Consider the following 17,827-nt stretch of genomic DNA (forward strand, 5'->3'; position numbering starts at 1 on the left):
TCCTAAATAAAAGAAGGCAGACATCAAAATTTCCAATCTCGTGGAATTCTGGGAACTGCAGTTCATCATATGGTGATAGGTTTATTGGCTGGTGGACTACAAGTGGATTTATAAGGGAGAGGTCAAAGGTCAAATGAAACATCAGAGGGTTGTCTATGTGTCCCACCTGTTAGACATCAAAGACAAACCAGCCACAGTGCTCACAGCAACTGGCATTTAAAACAATTAAGTTTCCTGTCAAGTCCCTGTGATGAATTATCCGGAAGCTTTACCCGCTGTAATTCTAAATCTTCCCAACAAGTGCCTTTGTTGTAGAGAAATTAATGAAAACAAGATTGTCTTTCATAGGAGCTGATCTAACAGCGCAACAGCCAGCTGCTCTTCTTTGGGAATAAAAACAGTCAGCATTAAACACAGCTCGCACAAAATACTTTTTTTTTTCTCCTTTCTCTTTTTTTTCCCACCACTCGTGTGGAAAACAAATCAGGCAGCAGGCGCAGTGGCCATCTGTTTTGTTATTTGATATGTGTGAATACATGTTGTAATGACTTTGTTTGTGAATCACTCTGCGCGGCAGAACACACGAGAGCTCTCGAAGTGCTGGAGTGTTCAAAGCTAATCATATAATTGGACACAATAGTCGATGACAAATGGAGACGCTTGGAGCCAGCCAGCTGGGGAAGTGAATATGTAATCATTGTAAAATCATATCATTTTTGCATATTTGAAGACAGCTTAATAGAGTTTGCGTGTCAGCACACTATCAAATGATGATCAGAGACAGTGTTGCTGCATTTGTTTTTCAGATTGTGCTTTTTTTATATATTTATCTGTGCCGTGATTAAAAGTGTTTCTAAAGAGCTGGTTTCTGATGCTGCGTGTTCATGTGTGTTCCATTAAATCCTGAAAGTCAAAGCAGATCTGGGAGAAAATACTCCTCTGAATTAGGAGAAAAGAAGGAGTAGTTAGAGCTACAGTTGTACCGTAGCCTGGGGGGGATGCATGGAAAGATTGTGCATTTAAAACATTAACAAAATTCCAATACAACTAAAATATATTCACACAGAGACACCTGCATGCTATGTGCTGTAAAGAAAAACGTGAGAAATGGACAAACTGCTGACTAGAAGTATTGTTCAGTTGTGGAAATGCGCTTTTTCTGCCACTCCATTTACTAGTAGTTAAAATTAAAGCCACCAAACCAAACGAAACACTTTGGTTTACTTTGGGTTTTTTTAACTGTCTCACAAATAATGTAAAATAAAATGTTGACTGACTTCAAATTAATGCCGAAACAAAGGTGCCTAGTGGATTTTGTAACAGTTTTGTTTGAAGCAATGTTTTCCACAGTTTTACTATATACCATCAGTCTTCATATTGTTCCCATTAGAGAGCACAAGGACATGAAAGAGGGCCTATAATGTTATATAGATACTGTACACATCCAGCCTCAGCTGGGCCTCCTCATCTACTGTATGGCATTAGCAGCCAGCAGCTGCCTGCATTTACATCGTTTAGCGTTTCTCTCAGGGCACTTTAATACGCTGAACCTCTCCCCTGGTAAACTTTACAATAGGATGTTGAAGGATACTTCTGGACTGCCATAGGAAATGAGAGGCACATGTGCGTGGATGTAGCGGTGCAACGGCGGATTCCCCCCTGCGATACTGAGCTTAAGGGCTGCACAATGAGACTAATGGATTCCTTTTGTGGACAAAACTAGGTTAAGCACATGAGCTATTGTTTTTATCTGTATTTGGACGTGCAATCATATCTTATGAAGAGCAGGAACTGTGTGAGGTATGCACATTAGCAAGGATAGCCTCTCAGAGGTAATCTTTTCCTCTGGCAACTGCAGTCTACTTCTGCATTGTCTTTTGTCTCTATTAAAAGGAGATAATCTAGTGCAAGAGTTTCAAATGCTGCTAAACTGCCTCCAATTGACCCTCTATTTAGCACAAGAAGGAGAGGAAATGTATGGCCTTGATTACATCTGTGTGTCTATTTTAGCAGACTGTTCTATTGCTGATTCACACACACGGCCAGCCACCATTAAGAACCATAAATAATGTAAAGGCCCTCATCTGTGTGTATGTATGTGTATTTTCCAACTCCCAGCTCAGCTAAGTGGTTGAATGGAAACCTTGGCCTCCTCCTTGTCAGGTTCTCCGTAGATCTATATAAGATTTGTTCAAAGTCATTGTAAAGAATAACATTCACAACACTGTTCTGCTCCATGCACATGGCAAAGTTTTTTAATTCTATTAGGTGAAGTGGAATAGGAGCTCCAGTGGGGACTGTGTCAGGTTGTGTTAATATTTAATCCGGTCTCACTTCGGGTTCCGCATGATCCACGGTATTGTCAAAGAAGAATGAGAAAGCAACATTACAAGGCGGATAAAAAGACATGGATAAAGACACCGTAGCTCCAGGACACGGCCTCACTTAGGATGTAGTGTTGTGAAATGCTTGTTGAAGACACTATTATGAGATGCCACTTTGCATCTCTCCTCTCTGCAGAGCTCCTTGCCATAGTGCAGGGCTCTCTGAACAGAAAGCAATATTATGGCAGCTAATGCTAATGCACTTATTTCAGCTGATGTGCATCTAAAGAGAGCTGACTGACAAATTGAATGTACAAGCAGGTAAAGAGGAAGAGAAGAATAAATGTGCATAAAAGTAGGATGCCGCATTAGTCTATAGTGTGTGTGTGTGTGTGTGTGTGTGTGTGTGTGTGTGTAGGAAAGAGGGAGAAACAGAGGGAGGGATGAAGGAATGGAATGAAGAGCGAGGGAGGCCTTTCACTTCCTCTGTGTGCACATCACGTCTCCTCTCCCTGAGCTCAATTACAGGATTGATACTCAGAGAGGAAACTTCATCATGTCGTACAGATGTCTTCACTGGGAAAAAGAGGGAGACGATGCATGTTGTCATTTAACGTGACATGGCCTGCGCTCATTGAGAACAAACAAAATGAGAAACAGTCGGACTATAGATTTCATTAAAGGCTAATAATAAATATGGAGCACTGGTGTAGAGAGGGAGCCCGCGGAAGGAAGACTGGAGGCTACTTACTGACGGAAGAAGGAACTGGAGGTTGGCATGCCTGTTGGATAGAGAATTTAACAATTCTGCTGAGTGAATTAATCGAAAACAATATCTTGTAAACAATAATACTCTTTCAGCGAGCCATTCTGCTCCATCATAGTAAACATTTTTTATAACCCAGACAGCTCTATAAAGTGCTTTAGGCATCATTGGGCACAACCATCATTAGTCAGTGCCTGTGTGTAAATCTGAATAAAGTCACTGGGCTGGTGATGCAGCGCAGACACAAGCCCATATCTATTTTACACTGTTTCATTTCAAACGTGACACAAGCAGAGAACACACTCCACAACAATGGCCATGTTTTGCTTTAATTTGATTAGGTTTTGTCTCAGCAAATGCCAAGTCCTGTTTTGCCTCAAGAACATATCTCTTAATCACGTTCCATCCAGGCTGTGTCTTTCATCTAAATCTCACAGCCGTGGCTCACACCCAACTTTATTTCGCTGAAAGGTAGGGGGAAAAAAAGCACATACACACACACACACACACACACACACATATACACAAATGTACCAGCAGGCACACGCACACATCCAACAAGGGGGAATACAATGACAAAAGCCTAGCTCTCATCTCTGTCATATAAAGTGATGTTTTGTGTTTAGCTGTGTGCAATAGAGGTGTGTGCGTGTCTGTGTGTGTGCTTGCCTCTGTGTGTGTGTGTGTCTGTCTGCAGGGCTCAGATCCATGTTGTTTGGTTTGCTTCTCCATTAAGAGAGCTGTAAAGGAGAGGGAACAGATGGCTGCTGGCCCGCTCTGTCCTGCATCCTCTCACAACTGCCACACTTCCTGTGCGTCCATTAATCTTCTCTCACTAGTCCTGCAGCACAACTTTATTAAAACAACTCAGGAGAGAGCGAACAACAAGCCCGCACAGCTGTCAGGAGCAAAAGACAGAACCATTCGTCCACAGAAGAACGGCCTCGGATTTCGAGACGCATCTGTAAAACAGCTCAAGTAGAATCTGGTTCGCTTTGAAGCAGGCTCTGCAAAGCGAGCGCTGCTGTAGAGGCACAATAAATGCTCATTAGAACGCAGCTGGAACTGCTGTTGTTGCAGAGTTCATTGGCATAGTTTGTCAAACTTAAACGTGTACGGCTCTAGCTCCCTGTCTGGAACAGACTACTGTTTTACTCCACTCTAGAAGCTTGTGGGAAATGTGGTGTACTGGGCACATTTTGGCCTGAGCTAAAGCTTTTTGAGCACTAATAGAATGCCTGTTAAACATTACAATAAATTATACATCTGAACTTCTTAATGCGATCGTGCGCGCTAATTCGCAACAAAAATGTGAGTCGTTTTTACAGTAACCTTTCCACATAAATGCGTAAATTCTATAATCACACAAGGCCTAAATTTGTTGTCTTCCCTGATTGTTTTCTTGGAATGAAACAAATGTGCAAATTTGCATGTTTGGCTCTGTCATGACAAATTCTAACAACGTAGCTCTATTTGGCCCTATGCTCTGTGTCCATAACAGTCAGTGGGTAAATTGAAAAATCAATTCCAATTTAAATTATTGGAATAAAGGACTCCAGGAGCTGAGGATATAAAAAAAAAAGAAAGAAAAAAAATGTCTTCTAGATCCCCTTTAATTGGAAAGTCATTTCTTCGGGGTATTCTAATGGTTCTGTGGGAAGATTGCAAAATAAAGTTGATGAGCTGGGGGGAGGTTAATAGTGTGTGCTTGTGTTTGTGTGTGTTCTACTGACCCTGTGTGTTTTCTTTGCTCTGCCAGCCAACGTTCAGTCTTCCCCTCCCTTATGACAGAGGCATCAAATGAAGACTAATCCAGTGGGCTCACACACACTCAGACACACACTCCCTTATGCCTGTGGTCACTCGTCTCATCTGTCTGTTATCTGGGGGAGTGTCGGTGGCTCTTGGGTCAAACTAAATTAACCATCCCTCGCTCACAATTGTAAAAATGTAATTGACTTAATATAACCAACCCTGGTGATTCGGATACTGTGTCTGTGAGTAATTTTGCAAGAGCCTGCAGATGCACTTCAGATATAAATCACTATTGTATTGATATTTCAGGAAAAACAGTGGCCGCTTAAAAAATGTATCTGTTCCAGGGCCAAAAACTCGTTATTCCACAGTAACAAATGATACTGGTTCAATGTCCTGAAAACACAGGTGAAAAAGTCAGACAAGATAAGATGTGAATCATTTACATCACTTTCCGAATTTCTAATTTATTCATAAACTTGAAATGGATCTACAAAAATTCCCTTGTGCAAATATATCTTCTTATTTCTAAGCCCATTGTTTGCTTTACTTGCTCTATGTCAGTGACAGATGATACTCATGTTAAATTTTAGATAAATAAACCAAATCATTAATGATATGAATGCAGGAGCATGAAAACTAATAGGTATTAAGGCTTCAGCCACACCAAACAATTCAATGAGTTAGGAATTGTTTCCCTCACTTAAAGACATAAATCACCAACTGGAGCTACTTTGGTAACCTACTACTTTTCTCATCTGAGAATATTAACCACATCACAAAGGGAATGTTGATGAATTTAGAATACCAATTTAGAATTACGTTTTAACCCTCAGTGTATTTACAGAATTAAACCTTTTTAAACATATATATTACCATTTTAGCAACAGAAACACCAACATATGATACATGTTTCAAGTTTTCAGGGCCCCAGTATTGAAACTAAATATTGAGTTTGTGACACAGTTCCCGACTTTTTTCTTTATGATGCCACAGGAACAAACTAAAGTAAAAGGAATGACTGTGTCCATCATACGCTACTGTGGTGGTGGTGCTAAAAGGCTTGCAGAGGCCGACTTTTGTGTAGTTCCACGGTGTACTAATCTGAAATACAGTGAAAAAGTCAGACAACAGAAGACATGAACCACTTACGTCAATTCTTATATTTCCTCTGAGGGCAGGACAGGGTCCCTCACCTTAGGAAGCCTAGGAGCAACACCTCAGAGTACTCATTTCACTTGGTTGGGTCCACTCTCCATTTATATTAGAAAAAAATAACCTTCTGTTGTCACCGCAGGTGTAATTAATTACTTTGGCAATTTCCTTCAATACCAAAATATTTTTTTTGACACGGCGTACAAAGGTTAAATAAATGCATAAAACTATCAAATCATTTAATGTGTGCCACATATTCAATAATTTATTCATGTTTACCGAGGTAATATAAGATTTAATGAATATTAGGTTTATATACTGAATAGATTTAAATCTTCACATTTCTCTGTATGAATAACAATAATGCTCCTTGTGGCAGAAATCAAATTTCCTATTGACTATGGATCATGTGACAGCTAGTACTCCTACTGGCTTTAACTAAAGAACCCACCTCTGTCCATCTCTTTCAGGATCCCCACAGTTCTAATGATCTAGCTTCTTTGCATTTCAGAATTTTCTTTCTTCTTCCATCCATTCTTCCATCCAGTGTAACTCATTCACATTCACACCTACATCCAAATGTATAATCACCAGTTAACCTAACATGCATGTCTTTGGACAGCCTGAGTACTTGCTAACAGCTCACAAAGACATGGGGAGAACATGCAGAGTCCACAAAGAAAGGCAGAATCCTGTATTAAACCCAGAAGCAACAGTATTAAGCACCACATCACTGTACCATCCCCAAAACAGAGGTAATACTGGACTTTGCATCATTGTGGCCCATGATATAAACTTAAAAGAGTGCTAATGATGCTGATGTTGGTGCTAATTAGTGCTACATAACATAAGTATAATTTTACTTACCAAAAAATAAATTCTTGGACAGACTGTTTGTACTTTTTTTTGATAATAATACATCTTATTTGGCAGAAAATTATATTATGAAAGGCACCGACACCACAAACACAGTCAGGAAGTTTAATTCATGATTTGAATTAGCCAAAGTGAAACCCAGTCAGCATCTACCTGTGGCGTAGTGCTTCCACAAATTAATCAAATTGAAATAGGAAAATAAAAACCCATAGCTATCATCAGTGTTGGTCAAGTTACTTGAAAAAAGTAATCAGTAACTAATTACTGATTACTTCCCCAAAAAGTAATCCCGTTACCTTACTGATTACTTATTTTCAAAAGTAAGTAATTACTTATTTACTTTTTAAAAACACAATTTACAACCTTAGGTGATAAAGCGATAGATCTTTGAGGCCAATTCTACTTTTTCTACATAATCCATCATACAAAATGTAATCAAATGGAAAGGTCCCTTTTTAAAACTTGTTTAATTAGTTTTAATCTTTTAACTTTATGCATCAAGCAAAAATTTAATTATATGCAACATTCTCTGACTTAATATTTAAACCTATTTTCTGCACATTCCAGCACACAAAATATTTTTTTTTGTGTGTGTGTTTACACTCACTCTTTCAAATAGATGCAAGTAAAACACAGCAGAAAATAAATAAAGTCAAAGACTAGCGGTCCTGTTGCTCTATTTTCACATGTAAAGCAAGAGTCGGGTAGGCGGAGGTTTACCCTGGTGCAGGTGTGCCGCGGTCAGTTGAAAAATCCGCGAGTTTCTCTGTGAATTTCCCATTACATCGTGCTTGCTTGGAAGTTTAGGGTTTTTTTTCCGCTGTAAAAAGAAGTTTTCTTCCCACGCACAACGGACGCTAATGTTTTTGTCACTTTTTATGGAATCAAACTCAAAGTAAGGTCAGTACTTTCACGTTTTCAACGCTGCATGCTCATACTCTCTCCCACAATCGATATGTGATCCATTGTTGATCTGCACACAGCTGTTGTCACAAACGTCGCACTTGCTTACATCACTGTCATGAGAGATTCTTGCAAGAAAATTCACGGTTTTAGTAAGGCAGTAATGCAGCGTTCCTACAGGAAAGTAACGGTAATCTAATTACCGTTTTTGCAATAGTAATCCCTTACTTTACTCGTTACTTGAAAAAGTAATCGGATTACAGTAACGCGTTACAAGTAAAGCAGTTATAGAAACCGAGGCTAGGCCTGTGTTAGATCATACTATCCAAGATAACAGTGATATAAACATTAAAATGATATAAAAATGTCATATCATGATATCGTTGCTATAGCAACATTAACATGTCTACACAACAAGACAACTATGAGCCAGGCATGTCTGACAGTGAGTAAGGATTTACTACCTAAACAGGGAGCCACTTCAACAAACTCCAACAAAGCAGAGTTTTGCAGAATATACAAGTAAACAGGATGAGCTGATGTTAGATGGGAATTACTGATGTGGTCATATGGTGGAAAACATGGCTTTAGCAGGTGGTTTAAAAGCTCTGTATCTTTAAGATTCACTATGTGACAATACTGATTTGTTAGTAGGTTAAGTTGCTTTAGTTATTGTTAAACTAAAGTATTACGCAGTTGTTTTATGTACTACTCAAAGAAAAATTAAAGGAATACTTCTTAATTACAAAATAGCATCAAGAGGGCATTGTCTCCATGCATACAAGCACGTGGAGCCCATCGAAACTGCTAAGTACCATTTTGAGTTGCTGCAATAAAATTAGTGAGAGAAGCATTATTTTTTCACTTTGTTTTCTGGAGTCTCTTTGAATTCCGCCCTCTGTAGGTTAATAATTTTCATTTGCACGAATCAATGCGGCATCCTTTTGTTCCTAACACAATAGCCAGTCAATTTGAAGATAGCTATTCAACACGATTGTTGTGATCTGGTGTGTTTTCAAAATGTTCCTTTCATTTTTTTAAGGAGTGTACCTATATTAAAATTTCAAGAACACTAACTAGGCTATGCTGTCTCACAGCTATTGCATTATAATGCTGTGCTTGTGTCAATGGATTCACACTTTGAATTAGGTAGTGTGTCATCAGTGACAGTAGCTCATTTAAAAAGAAGGATGGATAAGGCCCTTCATTTACTTATACTTATAATTTGGTGCTGCTTGCAAGCTGCAAACATCAGAACACTACATCATCATAAATATCATCATCATCATCACAGATTTTTTGGAAATATCGTGATATCATTTTGAAACCGTTCCTATATCTGGTTGTAAACACAAGCTCTAAAGTCAGTCATGTTAACATTAGTGTCTGTGGAAACTGACTGAACCAGCCTCAAGTGGCCATTCCAGAAAATGTAGTTTATGGCGTTTTGCACTGACTTAATTTTTCAGCCCAGGAGTTTTAATATGGTGCACATTGTCTGTAACTGCCTGTATCCAGTTAAGTTGAATATCAAAAGAATTTTAAGCTAGTGATGTATTATGACTTCCTTTAAAAGAAAAAAAAAGTAACTGCAGTCATTAAATGTTGGACTTGAATATCTGTTCCTGTGTTTACAACATCAGAGGGGTTTTTTCATCATGCATACACATATTTAAGCAAAAACCCTTATTTATTTTTCCAGGTGTTAACCCATTACCTCACCAGTACAACATAAGTCTGGCCCTCCACAATCCTTTAGTAAAAAATAAAATAAAGAAAAATACTCCATACAATGTGGCGCACATCACCCTTTTTTACCAACCTGGTCTGAGACCTTTCTCCATCGCCTCACTGACATTAAGGTGGTGCTGTGTAGAGACATTTCCATTCAACAAACTTGTTGACATAGTTATCAGACATCAAAGAGCCTTGTGTCATTTTGAAAAGGCCTTATGAGAGTAATGGAGATGTTAAAGGCCGCGTTGGCCCCAAATATCACAAAAGGATGAGAGGATATGAGCACGCTTTGACTGAAGACTCAAAGGAAGGCATGATAGAAACATAGTTAAAAAAAAAAAAATCTGAAATGCATTCACTAGAGAGAGGGGGGGAAGAGCTCGGCTTCATTTCCGCCTAAGAAGCGCAGAGTTAAAAGGTGGCCCCTGTACAAATGAAACTCAATTTCACGCCACATTATCCCTCCCTGTTCTCTTTCCTGGCTTTCATTTTCATTAAGACCAGAGACAATCATAAATTAATAATTACTGCCGAATGTCTAAGCACAGGCCGCCGTCCTACAGCCCTCCTCTCGCTTCTGTCGTCTTCCATGTTCATGCTTGCAAAATGTTAATTTAGGTAATGTGGCCTGGCCCTTGTCAGATAAAACTGTTTTGTAGTTTCACTAATGCATAATGGTCTATCTGATTAGGTGACATTAGTCCCATCTTTCAGATGATCAGCCTGCACCTTCCTAATGCCTCTCCACAGACTCCAGGTCACCACTGAGTTATCAAGAGACATGCAATATTACTGCCTTCACTAAATGGTCATCGCCTGGCTGGGATGATGAGCGAGGAATTAGTTGGGGTTAACTATGTAGTTGACACGACGTTGAAGCATAAATAAAGCTTCATTTCTCACTTGTGAAACTTTTCATCCTTTAAGTGCAAAAAAATCTGTTGCCGATCTTAAGCTAACCATGCAAGCACAAAACATCAACCAAGTCGCATTGTGACATTGGATGAACCAAAAGGATCATGCAAGAATAATCATGTGTTCATGATGTCTTCATGAGCGCATCGACACATTGAGCCAAGTAAGTAAAACACACAGCTCACAAGGCTTTCAGTGCTTTGAATATGCAATCAGCAGTGTGCTTTCCGCACTACGTTGAAGCAAAAAAAAAGGCAACAGCACATCTATAATGCACATTTGGTATTTAAAGTCTTTGTGCCTCATGGTCATATTTGTACTGAATTGAATTTATTACAAAATGTGCAGTGATATGAAACATGTAGCTGCGGGGCCTTTTCTCTCACATGCAAGTGCAGGAAAATGCATCAGATAGAGAAATAAACAGAATATCTGAGTAATAGCTGAGAACAGCCCACATCTCAGAAGCTCACTGGAGGTGAGCAGAGTGAATCTTTCACTGCAGCGCAAAGAAGGAACCTTGGAGTCATTTGATGGATCAAGTGGACGTTATGCAAGTTTCTTTCAAACGATAGTGAACTTAAGTTTTTACTGAGTGGAGCGTTGACAGCCAGTGTGAGTCTGAACTCCACGAGAAGCATGGTTTCATGATTGATTGCCCACTGTGTGTCATATTGTTCTTTCAAGGTTGATTGAAACTTTAACCTCATTTTTAATAAAAAGAAGAAAAGCTTGAAATATTTTAGGCCTTGAATTTTTACAATGCAGCACTGAATTATGCAGCAATCAGTCAATTATTCATCTCTGTGGCTGTGTTATGGCCATGCTTTAAAAAGCATGCAAAATGGGAATGGGCCAAGCATGCTGTGTCAACACATTTCACTCAGAATTGCTTACTAGAGAAATTTGTCTTTCAATGTCGATTTTATATTTTTTATGTGCTTTAAGAGCTGTACCTGTTACAGTTACTTGAAAATAATCCCTGTGGATAGGTGTTGTGAATCAAAAACAAAAGCAATAAATCAAGAAAAGCTTGTACAAGCATCTACCTATTAATTGTTTTTATTCCGAACAAAAGTCCCATGGAATTTTTGTTCATACAACTAAAAACTAAATGTAGTGCAGAATATGTCAGGACATCCAGCTCCACATAAAAAAAAGAAATATTATCCAGGGTTGCTGCCTTCCTCTTGGTATTTTTAATTAAACAAGTCCCTTATTTAATGCTTTCCATTTTATATTTGTTCCTTCAAAATCCCCCCCCCCCCCCAAAAAAAAAAACCAACAACAACAAAACATCAAAAAAGAGTGGTCCACTTATGACCACGGTTCCCTTTTGGTATTGTAGGCATGTACTTGTGTGTATGTGTGTGTGTTTCAAAATGGAACAGATGACAGGACAGGACAGATTCAAACCTACACCCCTGCAGTCTTTCAATATATGGTTACCAGGTGAGCTATGGCAGCAACTCAGGTGAAACACTTTAAATAAAGAATTACAGGAACCTGTATTTCCCTATCCGTAAATAAATAATCTGTTGTGACTAAGACCTATGTATTTTCTGTTATATTATATAAAAAGGGCATTTAAATAATATTTTCAATTTTGTTTTTGTTTCCTTAAAAAAAAGTGGTCCACTCATGAGCTGTGTAAAACAACGGTCCCCTTTTAGTACAGTAGGAGTGTACACTGTGTGTGTGTGTGTGTGTTTGTGTATGCGCAGCTACTTTGTTTCTCCTTGCAAGTGCATGGTCATTAGGTTTATTTTTATATTTATTTTTAAGGACAGTGGAGAGCAGACAGGAAACAGCAAGCGGAGGATGGCATGCAGAAAACAGCCCAGTGCAGACTCAAGCCTCGCAGGCATCTGCGATGTTTCAGCATATGGATCACCTACTCAACCAGGTGAGCTATAATGGCAATACAGGTGAAGTGCTTCTGTTAAATAATTACAGGAACCTGTATTTCCTCTAATTTTCTTGTGAAAAATGATCAAATGAGTAACCGATTGTGACTAATGACTAAAACCTGCGTCGCAGCCTCACGATTTGACAGCTTTCAAAAACTTTTAATGAATTTGTGCTTACCTCAGCTAGTACTTTAAGTGTGCAAAGGAAATTATTCCACTGTGGACACGACTGCGTCAGAAAGCATGCACACAAGGAAAACATATTATGCTGCCGAAACGTTGCCAATATCACACTCACAAAACAAAAAGGCAGCACGACTATAACAGCTTTATGATTTCTCAACAGCTCAGCGAGACCCCAAGTGCTTTTTAATGCGGATATTACGAAGCATGGCCATTCATCGTGCAGGGCTGGTTAAAGGGAGTGTTTTTGTTTATCATTTTAGGGCAATATATTGTGAATTAGCATCATACACACGGAAGTACACATGAAGTAATTTATTTACAGTGAGCTTGGTCACACCCTCATTTGCGTCTTTTATCTAAGATTAGCCTATGCATTAAACACACACACACACAAGTCAAAGGGCACACTCGCACTTGCATCTGGAGTCAGTGAAAAGAAAGGAAATTGTACAGAAGTTATTCCCATCATCTGATTATACACATTTTTTTACTGCTTTAAAAAGCAAAGAACAATATGTTCATTCATTCTTAATACATAGAAAAGAGTTAAAAGTCTGAAGGCTGATTGTAAATGTCCCTAAAATGAACACAACTATACGACCTCAAAGAAAGCAGATGCCCCCATGTTTCCATAAAATCATGTTTGGGTATCGCAGTGGTAAAGATCTGTGTGTTTATGTTTCAGCAATATCAATGTGCAATCTGGAAATGTTACATCAGCGTATTGTGGGGCAACCGCTTCAAACACGTCAATGGCACAGAACCGTGTCACAAACATTGGGTTTATCATCAACATGTTAACTTTATTTGAATTTGAAATACAATGAGGAGATGATTCAAGAAGTTATATAAGTTATCAGTGACAACAGACACTCCATTGAGAACAAAAAAGAACAAACATTGTGAACATGGGACACTCTCCCTCCTCCTCCTCCTTCTTCTTCTCCTGATTATAACGCAAAAGGTCTAAACTGTTTTGCAGTTAAAGGACTGACATCAGTTTATGTCTTGAGAATATACACAGGTGTTTCAGCACCAAAACTCCAAAAGTCTTTAGGGAAAGTAACAGTAAAATTATGAATCTTTTCTTATCGGGATATCTTGAAACACTATAAAAAAAACTAAAATAAAAAAAGTGTATTTGTATAGGTCAAACAGGGATTAGAGCAATGTAATCAAATAGCGTTTAGATTTGAAAGGTTGCATCATGACTGATTGTTTTTCAAGCTGACACGACAATAATTCATCTTTTTTCTTCTTCTTTTTTTTTTTTAAAAAACGCATCGAGAGGTGCTGATTTCTGAGTGTGCCTCATGACAAAAATGTACAGTAAATTCCAAGAAATATTACCTCTGTTACAAAGATTACAGTAGTATTGACAGCAAAAAAAACAAAACAAAAAAATCCCTCATTTTTGAAAGTGAAACATTTGTTAATTATGTTTTTAAAATCATCCGGGCTTGAGTGAGTCAACCCTAGTATTTGTTCAGCACAATATAGGATTTATTAAATATCATAATTCCAGGACAAACATTTACATGCCTGCATGCTTTCTCACCAAAATGGCAGCTATAGGAAAGGATGACGGCTCAGAGATAGAACGAAACAAAACGGAAAAAAAAGAACAAAAAAACAAAACAAAAACTGAAGGTTTATATAAATGGCGGTATTGTTTGCCTAATAGTTCTACTGCATACACAATACCTCTTAACATTATATACACATACCTTATCAATCCACTCGGGTTCGACTGGAGTGAGTTTTTCCTATCAGCATCATCGGATCTCGTATGTACAACAAATGTAAAAAGGAAACTTGATTGTATTATCATCTAATTTAGAAAACATGAAAATCAAACATCAGTCGTCTTCTTCTTCTTTTGATGAACACATGGATAAACTCACGTTTCCCCTCCCTCCCCCTTCCCACCCCGCCCACACACAAAGGTTCATCTCGTTAGCTTCTCAAAATTCAATTTGAAATACAAAACAGAACTTCAGTCGGATTTCTTCTTCTTCTTCTTTTTTTTTTTTGAAGCTTTCTCGCTGGCTGAGATACAGTATAAAAATCTTCAGTGCTGTGAATTTATGAGTTATTACCAACCATGTACCATGGGTACATTTTTACTGTGCTCAATATATATGTTTATCCTTCACGTTGGCCAAGCTGTTGTGTCAAAACCTGCTTCGTCAAACTATTTCATAGTTGGCCTCTGCGATGAAAAAAAGACTCCTTATTCTACATTCAAACTCAACCTTGTCCAGCACTGGGGTGAACACAGCATGTCCATTGAACTCCTACAAGCAGCTTGACTTCCTTCCACTACTAAATCTGCCTGGATAAGGGCTCTCGAAAGTCTTCGTGAGTTTTCTTTTCTTTCTTTCTCCCCACCCCGCCCCCTTTTTTCTCGCTCTCTCTTTTTTTTTTTTTAAATTCCTCCAGCTCCTCGTGGCCTTATCAGTACATCACTGTGGTTTTCAAGAAAAGTCTTCCATCTGCAACAGAGAACACACAGAAGCCAAAGATTAGCCAACAGCTAACATCCCGCTGACGTAAAAAGCACTACTCAGGATGCGATTGTTGATGAAACCTAACTTTGAAATGTTGCCCTGTAGTCTTTCAATTTCAGCGGCACCGCTATGAATTCATAAACTGATTTGGGGATAAGATTAAGTTAGCAGCCATGACAAATATGATTAAATATCATGCAGACTTTTTACTTTATTACTTCCAACCACTACAAGAAACTTGGTGATATCAGAGGGAAAACACCAATACAAAGTGTGGCACGCTACATCAGCATAGATATATAAACACAGAGCGTACATGCATATTTTAATGCCAACAGTGTAAAAGCAGTTATAACAATAACGCACGAGACTCATCACACATATTTAACACATCTAAACTGATATCCTTGTTGAACATAATCCTGCACTTACGACGTAAGGTGCTCACTAAGTGACATTTCCTGCATGGGAATGGTGTTTATTAGAAATGGCAGACATTCCATTGCTACGTTATCTCCAGACACCTCCAACCTAACGAGCTTTGTCCATTTCAGGCAAACACTCTTGTCTGAGTGTTCGCCTGAGCGAGCAGCGCTGCTCCGACACTGAGCTGGTAAAAGCATCTGTTAGGCACAGCTCAGGAGCATGTTTGACGTTTATTACCTTCACATTTCCTCTGCCGGAGAGTGCCACGGTAATGCCTTTAAGAAGCACACCTCTCCATGGCAGTGCGCCTAAATAATTCAATGTTAAAGAGAAACGCGCACAAAGGCGTTTAGCGGCGCGCGTTGTCGGACATGACACAAGCCATGCAGGACATCAGAGACTGCGCTTGACTACTATTCCGCCGAGCCGCAGAGGATGCACCTGATTACGATGTCTTGGAAACAGAAGAGACAGCATTCACCTCCGCTAATTAAAAACATCCTATTGCTGTTATTTTAACACACATTTTTGGGGTGCTTTATTATCATCTATATGCTCATTACATTATCAATATTTTATCAATTAGTCCTGCCCTCCCTTTTAGGCTGTGTTTTATGAATTGTGCACAGACGGGGGAGACAACAAAAGCTTGTTGTGTGTATGAGTGTGTGTGTGTGTGTGTGTATGTACTGTGTGTTTGGGGAGGGGGGGGGGGGGGGGGAGGATGAGGGGTGTACAAACACACAGGCTAATTACCCAGCACTGCTGTAGGTCTCAAAGGCATTGCACTCTGGCTGCCTCTATTCAAGCAACAACCACTGAGTTCTGTGTAAAAGTCATTACAGCATGAATGCAGCAGTAGCAAGAACAGAAAGCCAAAGATGGAGGGGGGTGGGGGTGTTTGAATTTGTGCGAGTGTGTGTGTGGGGGGGTGTGGGTTAGGTATGCACAACTCGACGCACACATGCACACAAGCCCACAACAGCAGATCAAGCATCACCTCGCAGTCTGTCTGCCTGCCTGCCCAGCTTCACAGTTGGAGCAATTTATAGGGGTGTTAATGAAAACAAAGAGAATGCGATTATTTGATAGAGGATGACATTTAATACACTGTCGAGAGGGGCTTAAACATCGCGGCGTTTTGCTCCTGACAGATGAAATGATCACGAAAGCGGGGGGGGGGGAGTGGGAGGTGGGAACTCGACAAACAAATCTCCCCGATTCAAATACTTCCTGAAATCGGCGCTGATATTAGCGCAAATGTTGAAACATCTGCTTTACACACGCGACGGGGGGAAAAAAACCCCCGAAAGACTGGCGACGTTTTGACACGTTGTTTTATGAAAGGCTGTCTCATTAAAATATGTTAAAACTTTTCGTATTTTTATATTCAAATCAAGATGAAAAGTTCATTAAAGAGAATAAATATTTCATTAGATGCTAAATAAAACAAAGGGAATTTTTGGCTTCTCTCAGCATAAAATTCCTTTGAAAGATTAATTAATACATGTAAATTATGCAAATTATGCCCATGCAAATATTTTATGAAGACAATTAAGGGATCCATTAATTACAGTCTTTTTTGCTTCAGTGACATTCATTCATTTAATTTTAATTTCACTTTAACTGTTTTGATGTTTAATCTTGCAACAAAGAACTTTATCTCCGCGCGCAGGGTCGTGTAAACTTGCCGAACACGTCGAGTGGGGAAGCGGCAGGGAACCAGAGAAGATACTGGGGGAAGATATTCGCGTGCGCACCGTTGCCAGGCAGTACTGGCGAGGTACAGTCCCAGTAGCTCGCCTGCCTGTGAAAAGAGCCACGCTCCCTCTTGGACCCGATTCAAAACACTGTAAAAGCAATTAATAAACACAGACTGTGTTAATATCGCAGAATTAGAGAAGTGTGACAAAAGACAAATAGAAATAATTAGTTCTCTAAAATTATGCCCTCATTATTTTTTTTTCCACCCCTCTCTCTCTCGCTCCCTCTCCCTCCCCGTTCGCCTCCCTGAGTTTGGAGTTGAGACTATACCCACACATTTCTCTCGGCTTTCATGCGAGTGATAGGCTTGTTTTTTTCCCCCTTCTGCTTGTGTAATTTATCAACATCATTTTTTGCCATTTGAGGTTAATTATACGGCGAGGCTTGCAGAGTAGAGTAGAGGAGACATGGGTGGCAGACAAATGCTTCTCTAATTGAACAAAACACAAAGTGCAGCCTGTTATTCGGTTTCCGCCTTCATTCCACTCTTCGAGGCAATGATCAGAGTGATTGAGAGACCACAAAAATTATATGCTCTACGCTCCCATCATGGTGTTTCGAACCGGGATTAGACGAGGAAAAATAATCATTTCGACCCCG

General features: G+C 39.3%; 1 protein-coding gene across 3 annotated transcripts in view; it reads right to left on the bottom strand.

Annotated features, from left to right (window-relative positions):
• Positions 1-14,565: 14,565 nt before the first annotated feature.
• The window catches only part of dachd (dachshund d), a 92,137-nt gene continuing 88,875 nt past the window's right edge, over positions 14,566-17,827 (bottom strand). For all 3 annotated transcript variants that reach the window (XM_085250409.1, XM_085250410.1, XM_085250408.1), the window contains one exon: positions 14,566-15,022. In XM_085250409.1, the coding sequence (XP_085106535.1) occupies positions 14,985-15,022 (38 nt within the window). In that variant the 3' untranslated portion in view covers positions 14,566-14,984. The remainder of the gene's footprint in view (positions 15,023-17,827) is intronic.

This window comes from Mchenga conophoros, linkage group LG16 (assembly GCF_057382185.1).
Source record: "Mchenga conophoros isolate Kocher_MC1m ecotype Shallow Benthic linkage group LG16, M_conophoros_male_GT1.1, whole genome shotgun sequence".
Classification (NCBI taxonomy): domain Eukaryota; kingdom Metazoa; phylum Chordata; class Actinopteri; order Cichliformes; family Cichlidae; genus Mchenga; species Mchenga conophoros.